The 19,000-nt window shown below is 41.6% G+C and overlaps 1 protein-coding gene across 1 annotated transcript; it reads left to right on the plus strand.

Moving 5' to 3' along the window:
- The first annotated feature begins 264 nt into the window (after positions 1–264).
- Positions 265–16,229, plus strand: frmpd3 (FERM and PDZ domain containing 3). The gene is made up of 15 exons (XM_076103180.1): positions 265–305; positions 466–620; positions 803–905; positions 1,198–1,243; positions 1,869–1,973; positions 5,016–5,123; positions 6,870–7,001; positions 8,543–8,662; positions 8,988–9,124; positions 9,660–9,786; positions 10,174–10,263; positions 10,519–10,698; positions 10,924–11,059; positions 11,753–12,637; positions 13,423–16,229. The coding sequence occupies exons 1-15, from the start codon at positions 265–267 to the stop codon at positions 16,227–16,229; spliced, it is 5,172 nt and encodes a 1,723-aa protein (XP_075959295.1).
- The last annotated feature ends 2,771 nt before the right edge of the window (positions 16,230–19,000 follow it).

Raw genomic sequence — 19,000 nt, forward strand, 5'->3', positions numbered from 1 at the left:
CAACGTCAAAGATTGTAATCTTTAATGTTACACTTTTTCACCTTCACATCTATCATTTTATTTTTCTGTGCAGCCAAGATGTGGTCAGGAAAACTGTGGTGACAACACAGAAAATGCTTCAAAAGAGTAACATACTGTGGAGAAAGCAGGGTATGTTATTCCTGAGATTGTCTCCTCCTGTCTGTTGTGCAGGTGAATGATTGCGAAAGAGATAGCGGCCTTTGCAGTGCGACCCTGTCCCATGCTGCTCCCTCCTCTCAGGGGATGGCAAAGGTCCAGGATGGACACACGAACGCATGTGACAGGTACGCTGTGCTACACATGACCTTGACACTTTTTCTCTGAACAAAGACAATATTCACAGAACTTTTCACATAAAGTTTTATCTTGTGTTATTCCTCATATTAAAAAAGCATGTCCACATTCATTTCTCTTTATGTATGAATGCGCGTGTGTACTCTGCAGCTTTGCAATGTTAGAGGAGAGCCAAGATGGTATGGACAGTGGTACCCTAAGTGCTGCCTCAGCTCGACAGGTCACCATCCAGCGCCACCCGACTCAAGGCTTCGGCTTCGTTGCAGGCAGCCAGAGGCCTGTCATTGTACGCTCCGTCTCTGCTGGTTAGTGTGTGTGCGTGTGTGTGTGTGTGTGTGTGTGTGTGTGTGTGTGTGTGTGTGTGTGTGTGTGTGTGTGTGTGTGTGTGTTTGTGTGAGAAAAAGATCCTATGACGACTCAAATTAAAACTTTCCTTTTTACTGTATGTTTATGACTTTGTATGAGTTGTGCCCAATCTCATCTGCAGACGGCCCCTCCTTTGGCAAGCTTCTTCCTGGAGACCAGATCTTGGCCATTAACGAGGAGACGGTGAGCGACGCGCCCCGAGAGAGAGTCATAGACCTTGTAAGGTAACATCCTTTACTGTCCCGGGAGGGAGGGAGGGAGGGCGAGGAGGAGGGTACGGGCCAGGGGACCAGCAACACGGGCAAGTTGAAGTAAAGTGCACATGAGTGAAGATGGTGGATCAAAAGGAGCAAACTGTTTCTTATTGCTGGTGATGCGTTACATCAACACAAACCTGTGGATGAGACAGTCCTTTTGCAGCTGAAGAACAGCGAGGATATGGCAGATATAAACCGGAATACCATTCTGTCTGTGACGTTATCTTATCCCACTCCACTCTCTTTTGTCTTTCCATAGACGCTGCAAAGACACTATAGTTCTCACTGTGCTGCAGCCCCATCAGGTAGTATGATGGGAAACTCACTCTCTTTCATGTTCCTCTCACTTCAGATTTCTCTTCCTCTTCATCAGTCATTTCCTGTCTCTCTGAATCATAAAGAAACACTGTACTGTATTCTGTTCCAACAGTGCACACTAATGCAGTGCACACATACATTAGTCTTCAAGGCCATGCCTTCAACTAGAGTACCGTCTTTTTCTGGTAATCCCTTTAAAAACAGCTTCATGCAGGCACATACACAACACCTTATTAAATAAAATATCTGTGTGCATCCATCCATATTGAAGAAATAGAAATATAGCACTTATTTGGCCTACTAACTGAATTGGAACTGAATTTTTATTTAATTATTTGGAACCTAGAGTATCAGTTCATAGCAGTTCCGCAAGATTTTGCATATGTGTTGGCTCTAACATCTTTAATGTGCTAAGCACAACAATTAAAAAAATATTAAAACTTTTAGCAGGTGAGTTTTGTGTTGAAAGCAGGTTTGCAGTTGTCGCATTGCAGCAGCATTAGCCAGCTCTCAACACACATCTCTTCAGCACTGGCAGTCACAGGGTCTCTTTCATTTGCATCTCTTCATTCAAGCTGATTCAAGAGTTTCTCTCTCTCTTCTTCTCCTCAGTCACCTAAGTCTGCCTTCATAAGTGCAGCCAAAAAGGCCCGCCTGCGAACCAACCCGCCTAAAGTGCGCTTTTCAGAGCAAGTGTCCATCAGCGACCCAGACCCAGTAAGTTCAACAAGTCGTGTCTCTCTGTGACATGTGCATGCAAACACATGCTGTTACCCTGTCCCTTTCTCTCCGGCTGTGCATTTAGTTGTTTGATTAGCAATCGCAAAGGCCTCAAGTATTCTCTCTCCGTCCTAATGTCAGACTGAGCTATTCTACTGTGTGTGTGAGCCCTTGGTCCAGCAGTTTGGCCTTGAATAAATTGCTTTCCTGACTGATTTGAATTGTCACAGGTGCAACCTGAACCTCTTTTCAAAGGCAATCCTAAATTTTGAAAACAGCTATAACGTCTCCTAGAAATGTTTGTGGTTGTTTGACTTTAATTGTCCATATGGCAGGGCTTATAATGTTTCAATTTTCTTACCCGACTAATTCAAATCTACAAGCAACAGATATATTTTATGTGGCTGGGGTTACACTATTTCATATTGTTCAATTAAGACCTGCTTTGTGGCATATGTATGAGATAAGAGACGGTACACAAATCAATTACTAGGTAGCTATTGTAATTTGTACTTTTGCCAAAGGGATGCTCTTGTCTTTTTTTACCCCATTTGTTTTATTTCATAATTTTTATGAATTCTATTAGAAAGAGATAAAATAGTTACCTCAAAGTTTTCAAACATCTATGGGGGGAGAGTAGGTTACACTGTAAATAAAGTGGGAGCATGAAGATGACAAGAAATGGACAATCAATAAAGAATCAGAAGTTGGAGGGTAGCGTATTCCATCAGTCCATTTTCTATTTACCTGAACTAAATGGAGGAGATAGAGAACAGGATTGCTCATCACATGGACCACATGGTCTCTGATAACCTTTGGGTAAAGTTTAAGAAAACACAGGGCACTGTTGATGTAGAGATAGGAGGTAACTGTTATGACTGGCAAAGATCAGCCACCCCCCTCCCCCAATGCATGGCAAGACATATCTAATCAGGAGCCACAGGTTACTATTGATCACCTGAAGACCTGGTCAGTGTTGGCCGCCTGCTGTTTGTTGAGAAAAAGAAAGGGGAAAGAGATGAAGAAATAATTTCCTACATGTGACAAACGGCTAAAGCTCCCCGTCACCAACAACAACAACGGTAGTGGCTTGTAATGGGAAGTGATAGACCTTTTGTGGGAAGTGATAAGACTTTCACTGGTTCACCGCTGCTTTAATGCTGCAGTGTGGAGAAAGAGCTGTTCACTCATAACTCAGGCTTTAGTCGCTTCCAACGTGCACAGCTTGTTGAGCCTTCTGAGTATTTAAGTTCTCCAAAAACAGACTGCAGGGCATCTGTTGTGGACACAGCTCTCCATTTCAACTAAATGCTGAGATATATTGTTGCTGTAAATCCAAATCTCTTTAGTGTCATGTGTAATGTCTGCCTACTGTTCTTACAGTACAAATCCCACCATCAGATGAACAAGCGTAACTTCACATTGGCTGCATCCACGTACTCACATGCATCAACGCGCTGATGCATTATCTCACACACACAACCTCACAATCGCTTGACCTCCATGGCTAAATGAAAAAGGAACTCTCTACTGAAACCATTGATGCTTCCCAGAAGAGTCTACAACAAACGGTTCTTGTGTTTGGCCATGGTACATGAATCAGTTTAGAAGTTATGCACCTTTTTTGTCAACTGGCATAAATAGAAAGACACACCTTCACACACTTGACCTCCATGAAAGATGGTTTGATTTATTTCTGGTCCAGAAATTACCCTTCCCTAAGCCCCTCCCCCTGCTGCTGCTTTGTCAAGCTGTCAGAGCTACCTTGGAGCCCACACTATCACTAACTGCACTCCCTGAATGGATATTATCTAGTTTTTAGAAAAATAAAAAAGGGATTTCAGAGAGAAGCAAACAGAAGGATTTTCATTATGCGTTTGAAGGATATATCCAGGATGTTAAACTGATTCAGCAGTGAAAGCAGGTTGAAAAGATAAAGATAGAGACTAAAGCCTACAGATCACAGTGTAAAAGGGAACCACCACATCACCTGGAGATTGAGACCGAGAAAGAATAAATAGAGGAACAACACTGTTGCTGTAAAGCCGGGTAGGTCTTTATTCACTGACATCAAAAAGGAAAGGCAGCATGTGTATACATTAAGTATACCTTTCAATAGCTTGCGTAGCATGTAAGTGCTAACAAATATTAGCTTTAGTTTTTTTTACAAACCTAAAACGTAACATTTCAGAAACATATATCTCCTTCCAACCTCTCAATGTAATGAGTATCACTATTACACAACATTTAACCATAGCTCCAAATCCACAAAGCCAGCCTGAGAATGAAGAAAATCTGAGACAATTGCATGCGAGTCTATGGAGCAGAGACTGATAGTCGCCCCAATCGGAGCTGGACAATGCTATGCTACGATAGGCCGGTCTGTGTTTCGAGGGTACTTAACAAAGGGTCAATTGGGGGGATTTCATCTGGGCTGCATCATTGCTATGCATCCTTAAAGTCACATTAAAACCCTTTGGTTTATCTTACCTCGCTTAGATACATCCCTTCCCTCTGATCACAACTCTGGTTCTTTGAAACTACACAATGAGAACCGAGTCATTTTCTTAAAAGGCCCTCAGCAAGATAAAAAAAAAGGGAGAGAATGCCTGTCACATCTCACCCTAGCAATAATGAACTGAACTGCATATCATAACTTTTCTTCCAACGAATACTTTGAGTAACCTTGAATCGGGCCGCTCCTCTTATGCCTCCCGTCACGAAACTCTGTCATGAAGGGTTTCAATCCCACCATCCAATTTACTTTGCATGGCATACATATTGAATGGGTAGACTGGAGAAACTTAATAAGCCCTTCTTTGATCCTGATGCAAGGTGGGCATCCTAAGGCAGAGTTTTGCACCTTCAAGTATCTCTCCATTGTTCCCATAAGGCATATTTGTTTCTTAACACTCCTCCTTTTTCACTACTTGTTTTGCAAAGCGGGGATACAATTACAGCAGATTGTGTTTGTATTGTACAATTAATTCCTTGTTTTTTTACTAACCCAAAGGTGTATTCTCCCTCAATCTCTTTCAGACAATGCTCAAGGACGACTCCTTGCTGCTCATACCAAATGTGTTGAAGGTGTTCCTGGAGAATGGACAGATTAAGTCCTTTACATTTGATAGCCGTACCACTGTTAGGGTATGTATTCAATAAAGCTGTGCACATGGGAAAGGTAACTGAATTTCAACATTGTGATTTTTACATAAAGCAGCTATAATCCACTTTCATATTAACAATGGCCTAAATAACGTTTAATGTGTAATGGACGCCCACAAACCCACAGGCAATTATCAGACAACTCTGCAGTTCCTGTCAGTTCTTTAGAGGATTTTAGTTCCAAATTTCCTGTTTTTGTTCGCTCTACCTGCATTTTTTCCAAAATAAAAAAAGATTTGGTGCTGGGCAGGTACTGTAGTTAGACAGACAGCGATAGCAACTAGCTGGTCAACATAGCGGGACATTTAGCAGCTAAAGAGCAAAAATTCTCAGACGCTGGTAAAGACTAAAACAGAGCTAAACGGAGAGTGACTCCAAATGAATGATAGTGTCATTAAGATATGTTACAGCTTAATGAGGCGATAATATGTCGTGGTTATATTTACAGCTTGATGGGCTGCCCCAAGTTGGCAAAGAAAAATCAGTTAGGCCTACTGTAGGTTTAACATGTGGCCTTTTATAAATGCACCCAACATGAGCATACCATAGGTTCATCGTTGACGGCTTTTCCATCATAAAAATGTAAACTTTCAATGAATTTTTAAGAAAGTCAATTATTATGATTGTGTTCGAGCTTCATGTGGATTGATTATCAATACAACTCAGGCACATAGTCTGTTACGCTAAATTAACACGAACCATAAATCAAGTCAAGTGTACTCATTTTCAAGTTTATATCTAATAAGTAATTGTTTTCAAAAAAGTAAACAGAAAAATCTGTTTAATTTTGTGAAACTTCACCATAGCAGTTTTGGGAAATTTATAATCTCAGTGATGTGATTAGAGCCATGAATCAACAAATAAATCCAATCAGACAGATGTCATTTATCCTCTAAGATGAGTCTGACATCTCTGAGCAGACTCATTAAACAGACTATTCGATTTCACAAATCTCTCCTCTGCTCATGAAGGGAAACCGAGGGAGAAAAGGAGAAACACTGCAGCACTTGAAAGGGGAGCTGGAGGAAGCTACTCATGTCAGCCTAATTAAATGGAATTTCAGCATAATAAGAAGACCCAGATCAATAAAACAATGCCACAGATTAAATGGCACAATAGGATGCACAGTTGTATGCCCATTAGACTGTCTGTCAACTAAAGAGGCTTTCCTAAAGAGGCTTTCCTGCAATGTTTTAGGCTACAATCCATAGCATTCTGTGACCTACCCAGGCCTCATTGCCTCAATGCAAACTGCATAGGTCAATACTGTTAAAACTGATTATTCCTGTTTTTCAGACAGTTGTTGCTTATATTTTACAGCTCTTAATGAGCCTCCACACTGAGACTTACAAACTACAGCAACATATTACTACAATAGATTACCTTTTAATGTCCATGCCTCTAATATATTAAGAGGGCAAAAATTAATGAAACCTTATCCTCAGGCATAGCCTAGGGTAAGCTGTGATAAACCGGCAATTTCCCCTCAGAAAGATTTCTCTATATATTTTGAAAAGAGATGAGAAAAGCTTGACATCATTCACAGATACTGATCTGCAAAGGAGCAGACATTTGCCCTGTACACCCACAAGGATGTCAATTTGACAAACTATCCTATACAAAGATGGAGTTAATTCAGGGTGAAAATAGGCTTCAAACATAAAATATATATTTTTTTGCAATGGAATGTATTCTTACTTCAATCAGTTTCCATGTCTCTTCTTCCAGGATGTGATCTCCTCCCTTCAGGACCGCCTCTCACTGCGCTACATTGAGCACTTTGCCTTGGTGTTGGAGGCAGGTGGTCTGGATCAGAACCAGACGTTGCATCTGCTGCAGGAGAACCAGCCTCTGACACATGTAAGAAACCCAAAACAGGAAAATGTGTGTAAGATTGTGAGTAAAAAAGCAATTAAGAGAGATTAACAGTATGCTTAACAGTATGAAAGCATTAACAGCAACCCCAAGCTGTTATGAAATGTTCATGGGACAGGGATTTTCCATGGTGTGGCACTACTGCTCTTCTGTTGGTCAGCACATACATCAGAAGTGGTGAAAAATTTGATATTGTATGGGTCTCGCACATGGGTGTGGTTGATAGCGCCCCTTACAATATTTTAACCAAGCAGCCCCTGAATTAAGTTTCACCTAGATGTACGAATTTTATTTAATGTGTTGGGACATACAGAAAAGCCTCTGGGAGGTGTAAACTGTAAACCCAACAGGCAGCCATTTTGAGATCAATGTGATATTTATGGCATTTTTTGCCATTTTTAGGCACTGTAATTTAACAAACTCCTCCTACAGATTTCACCAGATCAACTTTAAATTTGGTCAGTACAATCTCAGTTTTCATGGAACTATGTAACCATTTGTTTGCAAGTCTTTTATTAACTTTTGGGCGATCACAATTATGTTTGCGTTGATCCGCTTACCTCCTACATGATATATCGTCGATGTAGGTTGTACGAATGAATAGATGTTATGAATAATATGTGAGTGTGACAAAACACATCAAAGTAAGCATTTGACTATAAAGTGCAGTTGAAAGTGCAGTTGAACAAAATATAACTTCAAAACACACTTAACACTCTGATAACACAATGGCATTGTGTCAGGATAGAATAATGTGATATTAAAATAGGCTATCAGATATTGGCATTGTCAAAAGATATGTAATGTAAGCTGCGCAGAATACTTCAGAAGTAGCAATTTCTACAGGATATTCTCTCCTTTGATATACTTTGATGTAGCAGCTCAAATGTGGTCAAAAAGCCTTAAGATCTGGATGATGCTTTATAGTAAAGATTGTCAGTTTTCATTGAATGGCGTTGCCTTGGCATGGCTGCCATTTTGCACAATTCACCAAGAAGCAGGAAGTTGTTGTAAATTGAAGGTACATTGTCCAATCCGCCCCACGTTTCTTAGGCATGATAAGGCTTCAGCAAATTTACATGCCAATATAGGCTCAGTCATAGCGCCACCTACTGGGAACAGGAAGTTGCTGCAAATTGACCGTACATTGTCTAATCTGCCCCAAAATTATCATCTTCATAACAGTCCAGGCCAGAAGACATCTGCATGCCAATATTGACTCATGGTCAAAACGCCACCTATTGGCAAAAGGAAGTCAGTCTCATGTGACAATTTAATTTACATGAATTTTGTATGTGGTCTACACTTCATATAGAGCAACATTATGCATGTACTCTATCTCTGCATTGTGGACACAACATTTGCAATACATTGTGCAGTGTCTGGCGGTCGCAGAAATGCATGACGGGCGTCCCGCCAGTACTAGCGATGTGCCCTGTTCGCCAACCAAACATTCTACTTTATTATGTATGACTAAGGCCAAATATGTACTTGGTTATTTAGCTGATATTGTTGTATTCCCTTAGGTGGTGCATAGAACCTATTTCCAAGGGATGAAGTGTCTGTTCCGCATCTGCTTCTTCCCCAAGGACCCTGCAGACCTGCTGAGAAGGGACCCCACTGCTTTTGAGTACCTCTATATACAGGTAAAGCACTGGATTAAAGGGGGATTTACAAGGATGTCATTCAATCATATGACATTGTTGGAGAGCAGTCTCCTCGAAGAGCAAGGGCTTTGACTGATTTTACAGTTAGAAAGGTTGCATATGCCAGAGTTAGGCGGGCAGAATGGGCCTGTTGCAGGCTATCCAAAACCGCCTTCAGGTTAACTTTAGATATCCAACAAGTCTTGTGAACTTGGAGGCTGTCCCTGGCAATTAAACTAATGCTAAGACTTACAGAATTATTCCAGTTAACATTGTTATTTGCAGTGATCTTTGTACAAAACAACATGTTAACATGTCCTAACAGAGTCGCAATGACGTCATCAAAGAACGCTTTGGCATGGACTGGAAATCTGACATCACGTTACGATTGGCCGCCCTCCATATCTACATCACTGTGTCCTCCGCGCGGCCTAATCAGAAGATCTCTCTCAAGCATGTTGAGTAAGTTCACAAACTAAATTAGCCTTCAAATGAGAAATTACAGACTAACAGTGATGTATTGCATTTTACATCATTAATAATTCTGTGTACCATATCAGTGAGTCCCACAGTGAAGTTTGTTCATTCAATAGTGTCTAAATGATTAATAATTAATCCCAATAGTATCAAAAACTCAAATTACTCAAGGATCATTTTCCCTAGGTCATTATGAGACAAAGAAATCCATTGCTTTGTGAAATTACATCTCTCCCTCAATTTGCTCATTTATTCTCCAAAACCTCAACATAGCAAGTAATTAGCTTTTGCCATCACAACCACAGAAGCAGAACAGATCCACAGTAATAGACTTAGGGTGGCCATGTTAAGCTAGTAGTCAAAGACGATGTATTTGTGGCTCACTGTGTCTTCCCGTGGGACGAAAAACCTTTGTATTCTCAGCGGGGACATCTTTCCCGGACTCTGATTAACCACTCCACTGTTGTTTTTCTCTTGTGTGTGTATACTCTTCCATCTTTCTCTTTGCTCTTGATCACAGAAAAGAGTGGGGACTGGAGCCCTTTCTTCCCCTCACTTTGCTTCCAACAGTCAAGGAGAAGAATGTGTGCAAGAGCCTGTCTCAGTTGCTGAAGACCTATCAGCATCCACCACCGTCGGGCAACAAGGTTCATCCATCTAAAACATATCTAGGCAATTCTTTGTGCAGAATTTTACTTACTTTGGGTATACTGGAATTATACCACATTTATAAGCATTGCAAATACAGACCTCTCGCCCATATTGCCATACTCTTGATTACTATTAACATTTAAATCTCAACATTTTAGTGCTTCTTTAGGGGAGATTTGAATTAATTGTATTATATGGCTATGTTTGCTCCATAACTAGTCCTTTTTATTAAGAAGTCCTTCTTCTCTATATACGTAACTGTTGCATAAGACTTTATGATCCACATCTGTGGCTCAACAGTGCCCCCAGGAGGACGTGGGATGTGCTGGAGGAGGCTTCCTCTCTTAAAGATGAGCGTTTCTTGTTTATCATTCTGTTGACAGGTCCCTCCTCTCCAAGGAAAGCTGCAGTATATGCGTGTACTCAACGACCTCCCGCCTTTTGGTGGTATACTGTTTCACACTGTTGGACCGGTAATACATGTTTGAATCTTTGTCTACAGAAATACAAATGCACCTCTTTTGCTTAATTCTTTGCTCCATTAAATTTCCTTGTGTGTATTTGAAGCTGTGCATGTTGTCGCACAGGGAGCATACTTCTTAAATAAACCTGTTCAACATCTGAAGGAATTGTCTAAAAAGCAGATTTTTAAAAGGTATTATGTGATGTTCCAATATACTGTATTAAATAAAGACAAATAATTGTAATCCTCTTGTGTTCTTCAACAGGATGAGAAACAATCAGCCACAACACTACTTGTGGGTCCTCGACATGGTATAAGTCATGTTATTGACCTGAAAAACAACCTCACAACAGTTCTGGCTGAGTTCAGTAGGGTTGTCAAGATCCAGCTCTACCGAGAAAACCAGGGAGTGGCTCGTGTGGAGGTGACAATCCATGAGGCCAAGGTATTACAGCCCTAGAGATGCACACTATAAGTACATATGATAATGACAAGACACCATTTTTCAGAAGGGAAAGTATGTATTTTGCATGCCATCTCTTTTGTGGTTCAAAATTGTTCAACAGTTTTATCAATTTTATTTCATCAGGTCAATACAAAATGAGCAGGCAATGCTCATTGCCTGTCCCCTAAATAGTCTCCTAATTCCCCTCCCTCCCACCCCTTGCAGCCCCTTGTCCTACTCATGGAATGGCCTGATGCCAGTAACTTTGCATGCCTCATCTCTGGCTACTACAAGCTGTTTGTAGACTCTAAACGGACCATCTACTTCCGGACCCCTGGTCAGTCTCAGCTGACCAAGGCAGGTATGTTAGAAGACTTTTTGACTTGTAGTGACTTTGAACACTGAATAAGCGATATATATATCAAGAAATTACAGAAAACATTATTGTTTACTTAAAAGCTTATGATGAAACATTCATGTCACCCCATTTAGAGTTGTATACTTGTCTTTCTTTCAGCATCATATTAGAAAACTGCATGTCTGGCAATATTTGGTAATCTTCATTTTATGTTCAGTCTACATGGACATTGATCTGCTTCTTCATTGGCTGAAATCATTACCTGCAGTAACCAGGTTATCCTGGAACTACCATCCCATGGCGCCCTCTGCTGTCTCTCCTCTCATCTCAACCTTGACTCATTGGAATTGGATTCTCCATATTTTTTTTTCCCCAAGAAAGATTAACATTATGGAATTTTACAAGTTATTAGTTTCATATACATATATGTATATAATATATACTCATCAGACATGAGCAGATCTTCTGCCATCTGCTGTAGTCCACATAAAAGAAGGATCATCATACCATCACATTCCACCAGAATTTAACCCTCCAACCTCAAACAAACTTCAACTATCAACATCCATCTCTGAAATAACAAACAAACCCCATGTGACCACCAGCTGTCACCTCTGCTTTCCCATCTGGATCTTCTCTATACCCCTAGTTTTTACCACCTCAAACTTTCCACTGCTCTGACAATTCTATCCTCAGATTACAGAAGCTCCCACCATGCTCACCCACGTTCTGGGGCAACCAGCTTGCCAAGTGGAGGGCGGCGAGGGGACGAGAGGGAAAGCTCACACAGGGAGTCAGGGTCTTCAAGGGCCCTAGTTCCGGCAGAGCCTCAGCATCTGGGCCTGTGTCATGTCCACCTTCGAGAACAACAACAATTTCAAGAGCTCCAAACACACGCTGAAGCTGAACTCGACATCAATGAAAACTTTATTTCACATGAGCCCCCTGGGCGGCCCCGCACTAAGTCAGACCCGACCCAGCAGAGTACAGAGGAAATAGCAGGGGTTTTAGAGAGCCCAGCAGTGGAGAATGCAGGATTCAGAATCCGAGCCCAAACGCTGTGTCAATCCCAGAAAACCTCACGATACTTTTGTGACTCCTGCAAAGCCAGGCATAAGGCAGAGGGTCTGACAACAGCAGTGAACAGTAGTGGGAGCTCTGGGAAACACTGCTCCAGTGCTTGTGCCTCCCGACATGGAGGCGCTGTTGACCTCATGGCCCTACCGCCCCTAGGGAATGAAGAGGAGGATGAGGCAGATGGCGGTGGAGAGAAACTGCAACCACCAGCACCTGCTATTGCTGCCCCACCACCTGGCTTCAGGGACAACAGTTCAGATGAGGATGACCAAAAGAGACTGAGGAAGGCTCGAGCCAGTGCCAGCCCAGGGGTCGCCTCTGGGAAGCTGGCCCAAGCCAAGGAAGATGTGCCTGTGACCCTAATTGATAATGTGGCCACGAGAACAGTCCGAGATCATGCCCAGGAGCTTGATGACGCTCTGGTGTCCACCTTACAGGCACTAGAGGCTTTGGCAGCCTCTGAGGACTACCCCCATCACCCTCAACAGCCAACACAGACTGCAGGTCAAAAGCCTCAGTTATGCCACGGCCAACATCTCACACACAGTATTAAGAGTAGTACTGATCTAATAGTGTTCCAAAGTGTTACTTGTTTATCAATCAATACTACACAGTACCTTTGCAGTACTCCATCTTTTCATTATCTTGTGAAATGGCAAGACAATCCTGTAATCTCTTAATTTTGTGGTAGCAAAGCATGTACAATAACTGGAAAAAACATAAATTAAGGTAGAAGGTTCAAGACAACTTGAGGTTGCTGAACAAATTCACCAATATCCCGAACTAGAATTATATATTACAGTCAAGCTGAAAATACAATGGAAGCAACAACAACAATAGCTGATAATCACATAATGTGTGTCTCAAAAACATGTTAAAAAACAAGCCCCCATTATCAAAAATAAACCTTTTTATAAATTAAAAATTGCTGATAAATTTCATATCAATATAGAGTAAGAACATTTGCTAGTCTTGGCATATTTATCATGTGCATCTGCATGAAAAAGCAGATGTTCTTTCAGGTGGGGTGAGGTAAGCCCAGTGGTGCATAGATCTGTCTGGAAGGGGGTTATATATCTGATCCCCAAAGCACTGATTTTGGGAACAAATCCAAACTTTTCCAAAACTACTTTTGCTGTCTTGTAATCAAGATGAATCCACTGAACTGAAATGGTTTGATACTTGACAGACTAGAGTAAATACAAATATAAACTTCCAATATTTTTGCTTTATTAATATTTATTGTGTCTTGATTATCCTAACGGTGTGCTGTTTGCTTTCATCCTCAGGGCTGATTGTCTTAGCTGCCATTACACCCGAGTCATCATTGGACTCAGGCCATGAGACCAACTCTTCTGAATTGACTGATGTTTCGGAGATGGTGTCGGCTATGAAGCAGAACCAGAACCAGGCCTACCTGCTGGCTCATCATATCAACAAAGAACGGATACTCTGCCGCCGTGACTTTCCCCTGGCTATCCCTGGCTGCACTGCAAAGACCATAGGGACTGGGGCCTTCTCTGTGGGTCAGATTCGTGCTGGCTGTCCAACCAAGCAAGTAATTCTCAGCAAGACGGTACCCTTTAAAGTCAGTCCCAGTCAAGACTCTGCAGTACTCAGTGTTGTGACAGAGCCGGGGGGCAAGCAAGAGACTCAGACAAAACAGAAAGCAGAGATGAAAGCAAACCCAGAGTCCACCAAAGCAAACACCCCTGATCGCCCTTCTAAGTCGCCTGATAAATTTAAAGTGTCTGGTTCTTCACTGACAGCTCAAGTCAGTAAAGATCAGAAGTTATCAAATTCTTCTGGGGAGACCCTGAGCCAAAATCTTTCGGAGGCTATAAAGGTGAAGGCAACAGCACCTCTTAATACAGACCCAAGCAACACAGCCTTACCTATCCTCCTAACTGTTGACAGAATTGCTTCTGCCAAGATTTCTCCCACTAATATGTGCCAAGATGCCAAGACTGCCTCTAGTGAGACCATGAAGCCTTCACGCTCTACAGAACTTTTGCCAGTTGACGACCTTTTCTGCACATGCCCAATGCAACAGGAGCCTGGGCCTCAACTAAGACTAAAAGACCCACAGGTTCAGAAGATAGTGGCGTTTCAATCCTCCTCCCCCACAGATGACGAGCGTCTTCGGGCCAAAGGCCTTCAGCTTGCTAACAGCAAAGAAAATGCAGTGAGAGTAGGAGCAGATCCTAGTTTGGCAAAACCCAGCCCTCAAATACAAACTAAGTACTCCCCTCGTTTACCTGTAAAAGCAGAGAGAAAAGAGGCAGCTGAAAACAAGATTGAGAGTGCCCCGGGTAAATCCTACCCTGAGTCACAGAAATGCCCCATAAAATCATTACCTATTTTAGATGATCTGACAACACCTAGCCCCTCTGTAGATAAGGTATCCACTCTCCCTGCCAGAGACTCAAAGATGCAATGCAGTGGTAAGGGGAAGTCCCAGCGCAGTGCTCCTTTCTTGAGCTTTAAAAACCTTCTTTCAGCTACGTTCCCGGCACGAATGCGACGAGAAACAGATGAGCGAAGGGCTCAGTTGCAGAAAGTCCGCCAGTATGAACTAGAGTTCTTAGAGGAGCTGCTGAAACCCAAGTCATCCCAGGGAGAATTTTTGCCCCAGGGATCCTCACCTGTGCCCTCAGGCACTCCTTGTGCCTGCCAGCTCCGCACCAGCCCTGTCCTAAAAGCTCCAGGTATATCCAGGGAGCAGCGACGCAGCTGTGACTGTAAGCGAATGTGTAGGGGCATGCGACTACCTGACACACCGGTTGGATCCACAACAGAGATACACAGAGGCAGAGAGAGACCCATCTCTAAAACCCCTCCAGCAGTCTCCAAAGCACCTCACATCCAAGGTGCTTCAAGGAGACCTCAGACCTTGGAGATCAAGACCACACGAATACGCTCTACCAGTCTTGAGTCAAGAGAGCCTAGGGGAGAGCAGGGTTCCTGCTTGCCCACCTGTACTTCTCAAACCGATTGCATGGGAGGTCCACAATATAAGAAGCTCCAGAGGCGATACAGCATTGGAGAGCTGGATAACAGCACTAGCACACCTGTGTATGCTGAGGTGAGGCCCAAAGCCAAGAGTCTAGAGAAGGAGATGGAGAGAGTGAGGGCCACAGGGCTGAGGCTCCCCACCCCAGTAGAGCCGGTCCACACTCAGTCTCACCAAGCAGAGGGGAAGGGTAAAATGGGTGTGTTTTTCATTCAGGGAGAAGAGCTATTGCGTGAAAGTAAAGAAGGAACTAGCGAAGTGCTGCTGACCATGCCCAGTGAAGACAGTGATGACAAGGATAAATGCTGCTCATTCTGTTTCTGCTACAGGAAGTGTGAGGCGGCAGATGAAAGCAGTGAAAAGGATGAGCTCTCATACTCCATACCCCTTCAGGTCCTTCCAGGCATGGAGCTGGACTCGCACACCTTTCCTGTAGTGAGCAAAACGATCCAGGTTCTTGATGCAGAGGATTGCAGTGGGGAGGAAGAGGAGGAGGAAGAGGAGGAGCCACAGACACAGGAGATCGACCTGAGAGCCTGTGGTACAATGGAGGGGAGCCTTGCACGGGTACAGGCTCTACAGGGTAAAAGTTTCAGCTTGCCTGATGGTTTCCTAAATGCCCAGTTGGATGCTAATGAGTTGCTAGCTATTCTGCGTCAGTGTGCTAACTGCCCACAAGCTGAGGGCGAGGCTCGCCTTCAGCCCTCACAGATTGCAGAGTACAAACAGGAGCTGGCGGTGCGCTTCAAAGAATTCAGAGCATCTTGTCGACGAGTGGCAAGTGTTGAAAAAAGCCCAACACGTATGCTTGCTGTTGTCACAACCAGCTTTCAAGTGTTGTGTGAACTAACTCAGACCTTCATCAAATTGGTCAGGGGGGTTCGTACAGAAACCCAAAGGCTGCAGCTGTTGAGAAAAGTTGAGGAAGTAGCTATCAACTACACGTTGCTTCTGCGTGCAGCAGAAGAATCAATGGGGCACTCAAGCAGCTTGCCGACAAAATCCGTGAGCCCTCAAGTTTCCTCCAACACCAATAACATGAGCTCACTCACTCGACCCATCAAAACTCTGCCTGCCCAGTAAGAATACATCTGGCAGGGATGTAATCAAAATCGTCCAGACTGTGGGTGGCTCCTCGACCCAAATTCATTATTTGTTTATTGTTTACAATTTTTACAAGACATGCAATCAGTAAAAATTGCAATGCAGCTGTTCCATCTCATGTTTACAGGCCCTGAGGTAGCCTCGTGGATCTTGTTTTGAAATATAAAGATACACCAAACTAATGCACAATGGAATAAGAACCCTATAACAGACTGGGTGATACAGGGCTAATCACCTTATATCAATATTCACAATATACATAAGTCATTGAAGTATAATATTTTATATGTGATGTATATTTGGGTTGTGTCTACTTAGCAAATAATATAAAGTTTTGTGAAGAAAAAAAGTTAAGAATATATTTGAAATGTATTGAGTTAAGAGAACTATAAAGATTATAATAAATCATCAAATAAATGTATGCTCTGGACAAAAATACTTCAGAGATCTCGTCAAGTAGCGGCATCTGTAAATTGCGTAGTCCAAAGCGTTGGCTGGTTAGATGGTGATGTGTTTGTTTTTTGAAAATATTAACTGTTGTAATGCAAAATGGAGATCTCTGTTGGCTATGGTGACAATGTCTGGCGTAGTAATACATGAGTCAAAATGTAAGTGACAGTGTTGGAAATTGAAAACCGCTGAAAGACGACAATGACATTTTAAACTATATTGACTGACAGAGGCCCATTCTCTCACTATAACAGTGCAGGTATGAAACACACCCGCTCTGGGCAGACAATGTAGCAGAGACCCAAGTCACAGTCTTATCCACTGCACAGTAATGAGTGTCATTACCTCACTCAGCTGTAGAGAAGGGATACCCACACTGTACTAAATAACGCACGGTGTCTTTTACACCATCACTGATCCATGGCTCACTTGCAACTCACTTGTCCTGAATTATAGTTTTAAATATAGCCATCCACTTGCAAGTGGGTAAACGTATCACTAGAATTTTGCACAACCTCTGAAATTAGCTCTGAAGTTGAAATGTATCTTTTAATGTTTGATTAAGTGTTTTTTATTCCCACTGCTGCTGAAAACCTCACTTGAGTCCACATTACCAGTTTTACATAATGCATCACCTCAAAGCTACAGCTTACCCATTTTCAAGGATCCTTTGTTTTTAATTCAGGTTTTCAGATAGAGTATAGAGTATAAACTAATTTGCTTTCTATGTGCTGTTATACATTGTGCAATCTAGCAAACATATAAGAAACACACAAAGTAGTTTTCTATGTATTTTAATAAAACTAACACATCTGTTTCCTGTCTGAAATCTTCTTTGTGTCTCATCCTCTTGTTATTCCTTGATTAGTCAGAGAGACTTTATATGTACTGGTCTACCATGTATACTGGACATACTGTTAAAAGAGAGCACTGTGAAACCAAATCAATCGTGACAACTGGCCTGTCACAATACTAAAGATAAGAAACACAATATTGGTGTTTCTTGCACACAATGTATTTATGATGTTAATATCCAGCCTGGGTAAAGGTACTTAACTGTTTGGTGGCAAGAAACTAATTTAGGATGCTAAGTAGCACACTGTGCAAACTTGCAAATGTCCAATATTTAACAAAAACTATAAATCAAGGGGGGGGGGGGGGGAGGGGGTGTCATTTAAATGCAACAAATATTTTATAGCCAAATTATGTTTTTTTTTTTTACTGCTGTAAATCTGAGCCACTTACAACTTTTTTGTTTTCAGCTTTGATGATTGTTTTTAAATGTGACTGTGACTGTGATTATTCATCAATTTAGCAAAATACAGTAGCTCCCCATACTGTAACACTTTTCATTTTACACCGAGAGTTTGACCTCCAATGTATGACAGAAATCAGGATATCAGCTTTGTTGTACTTTTTTCTTGGTTTCAGAACCCATTGGTATTGTTTACAAGCACTCTCTTTTAACGGTTGGTCCTTTTTCTGTTGATGTGGCATTTTCCATAGGCATATGCAGTGTTTTCTCTTTTCACAGTACTGCATGTTTTCCTTTACGTATTAGACTTTCAGGGGCAAATACTTTGACCATTGAAGGTGATGATACTGTTTGTATAGATCATTTTCCATTTCTAAAGTGGAAAAAGCGGGCAAAAAATAAATATGTTAATGTTTTGCAAATGATATTCAGTATGGAAATGTATTATTCTACACAAATGTAAATAGTAAGATAACATATTTGAGAGAATAAGACACTTTTAAAACATTACCTGTAACATTAAGATTTATCCCAACTATTCACTCTTTTGTAAAAAGGAAAAGATAAAACATGTCTGTAAGGTAATTATTTATAGTAGTAATGTAACATAGAGACTAATAGCATATATTTTAATGAGTATATATCGAGTATAAAGCATGGGACATGTTTATTTTTATAAACAAAAATATCAGACAATGTTCTCTCATCAGCTCTTGAACATTTTCACATTCTGATAAACATTTTCTGTGGTTGTCATTGTTCAGTTGCTTTGTTAAACTATGTGGATTTGTCTATGTTTTATTCACACAATGAGCCTGCCATGGCTTAATCCATTGTTTCTTTATGTGCACCTATTCATTCCTGTCTTTATTTACTGTCAATGATCTTGTCGTCACTGTGGTCTTCTGTCTGTGTACAAAGTTAACTCATGTTTTACGAGCAATAAAGTATATAATATAAACTCTTTCAGAGAATTTGGAAATGGCATTGCATGGAGTAAACTTTCAGTTGTGAAAAGGTGTCCATTAGAATGACTTCGAGCAAA

This window comes from Anarhichas minor, unplaced genomic scaffold (genome assembly GCF_050575085.1).
Source record: "Anarhichas minor isolate MPS153535 unplaced genomic scaffold, ASM5057508v1 ptg000028l, whole genome shotgun sequence".
Taxonomy (NCBI): domain Eukaryota; kingdom Metazoa; phylum Chordata; class Actinopteri; order Perciformes; family Anarhichadidae; genus Anarhichas; species Anarhichas minor.

Coding starts and splice junctions, on each gene's coding strand:
- frmpd3 (XM_076103180.1), top strand. CDS start 265: ATGGCAAAGGTCCAGGATGGACACACGAACGCATGTGACAG. Junction 1,974..5,015: donor CCATCAGCGACCCAGACCCA/GTAAGTTCAACA, acceptor AATCTCTTTCAG/ACAATGCTCAAGGACGACTC. Junction 9,125..9,659: donor ATCTCTCTCAAGCATGTTGA/GTAAGTTCACAA, acceptor TCTTGATCACAG/AAAAGAGTGGGGACTGGAGC.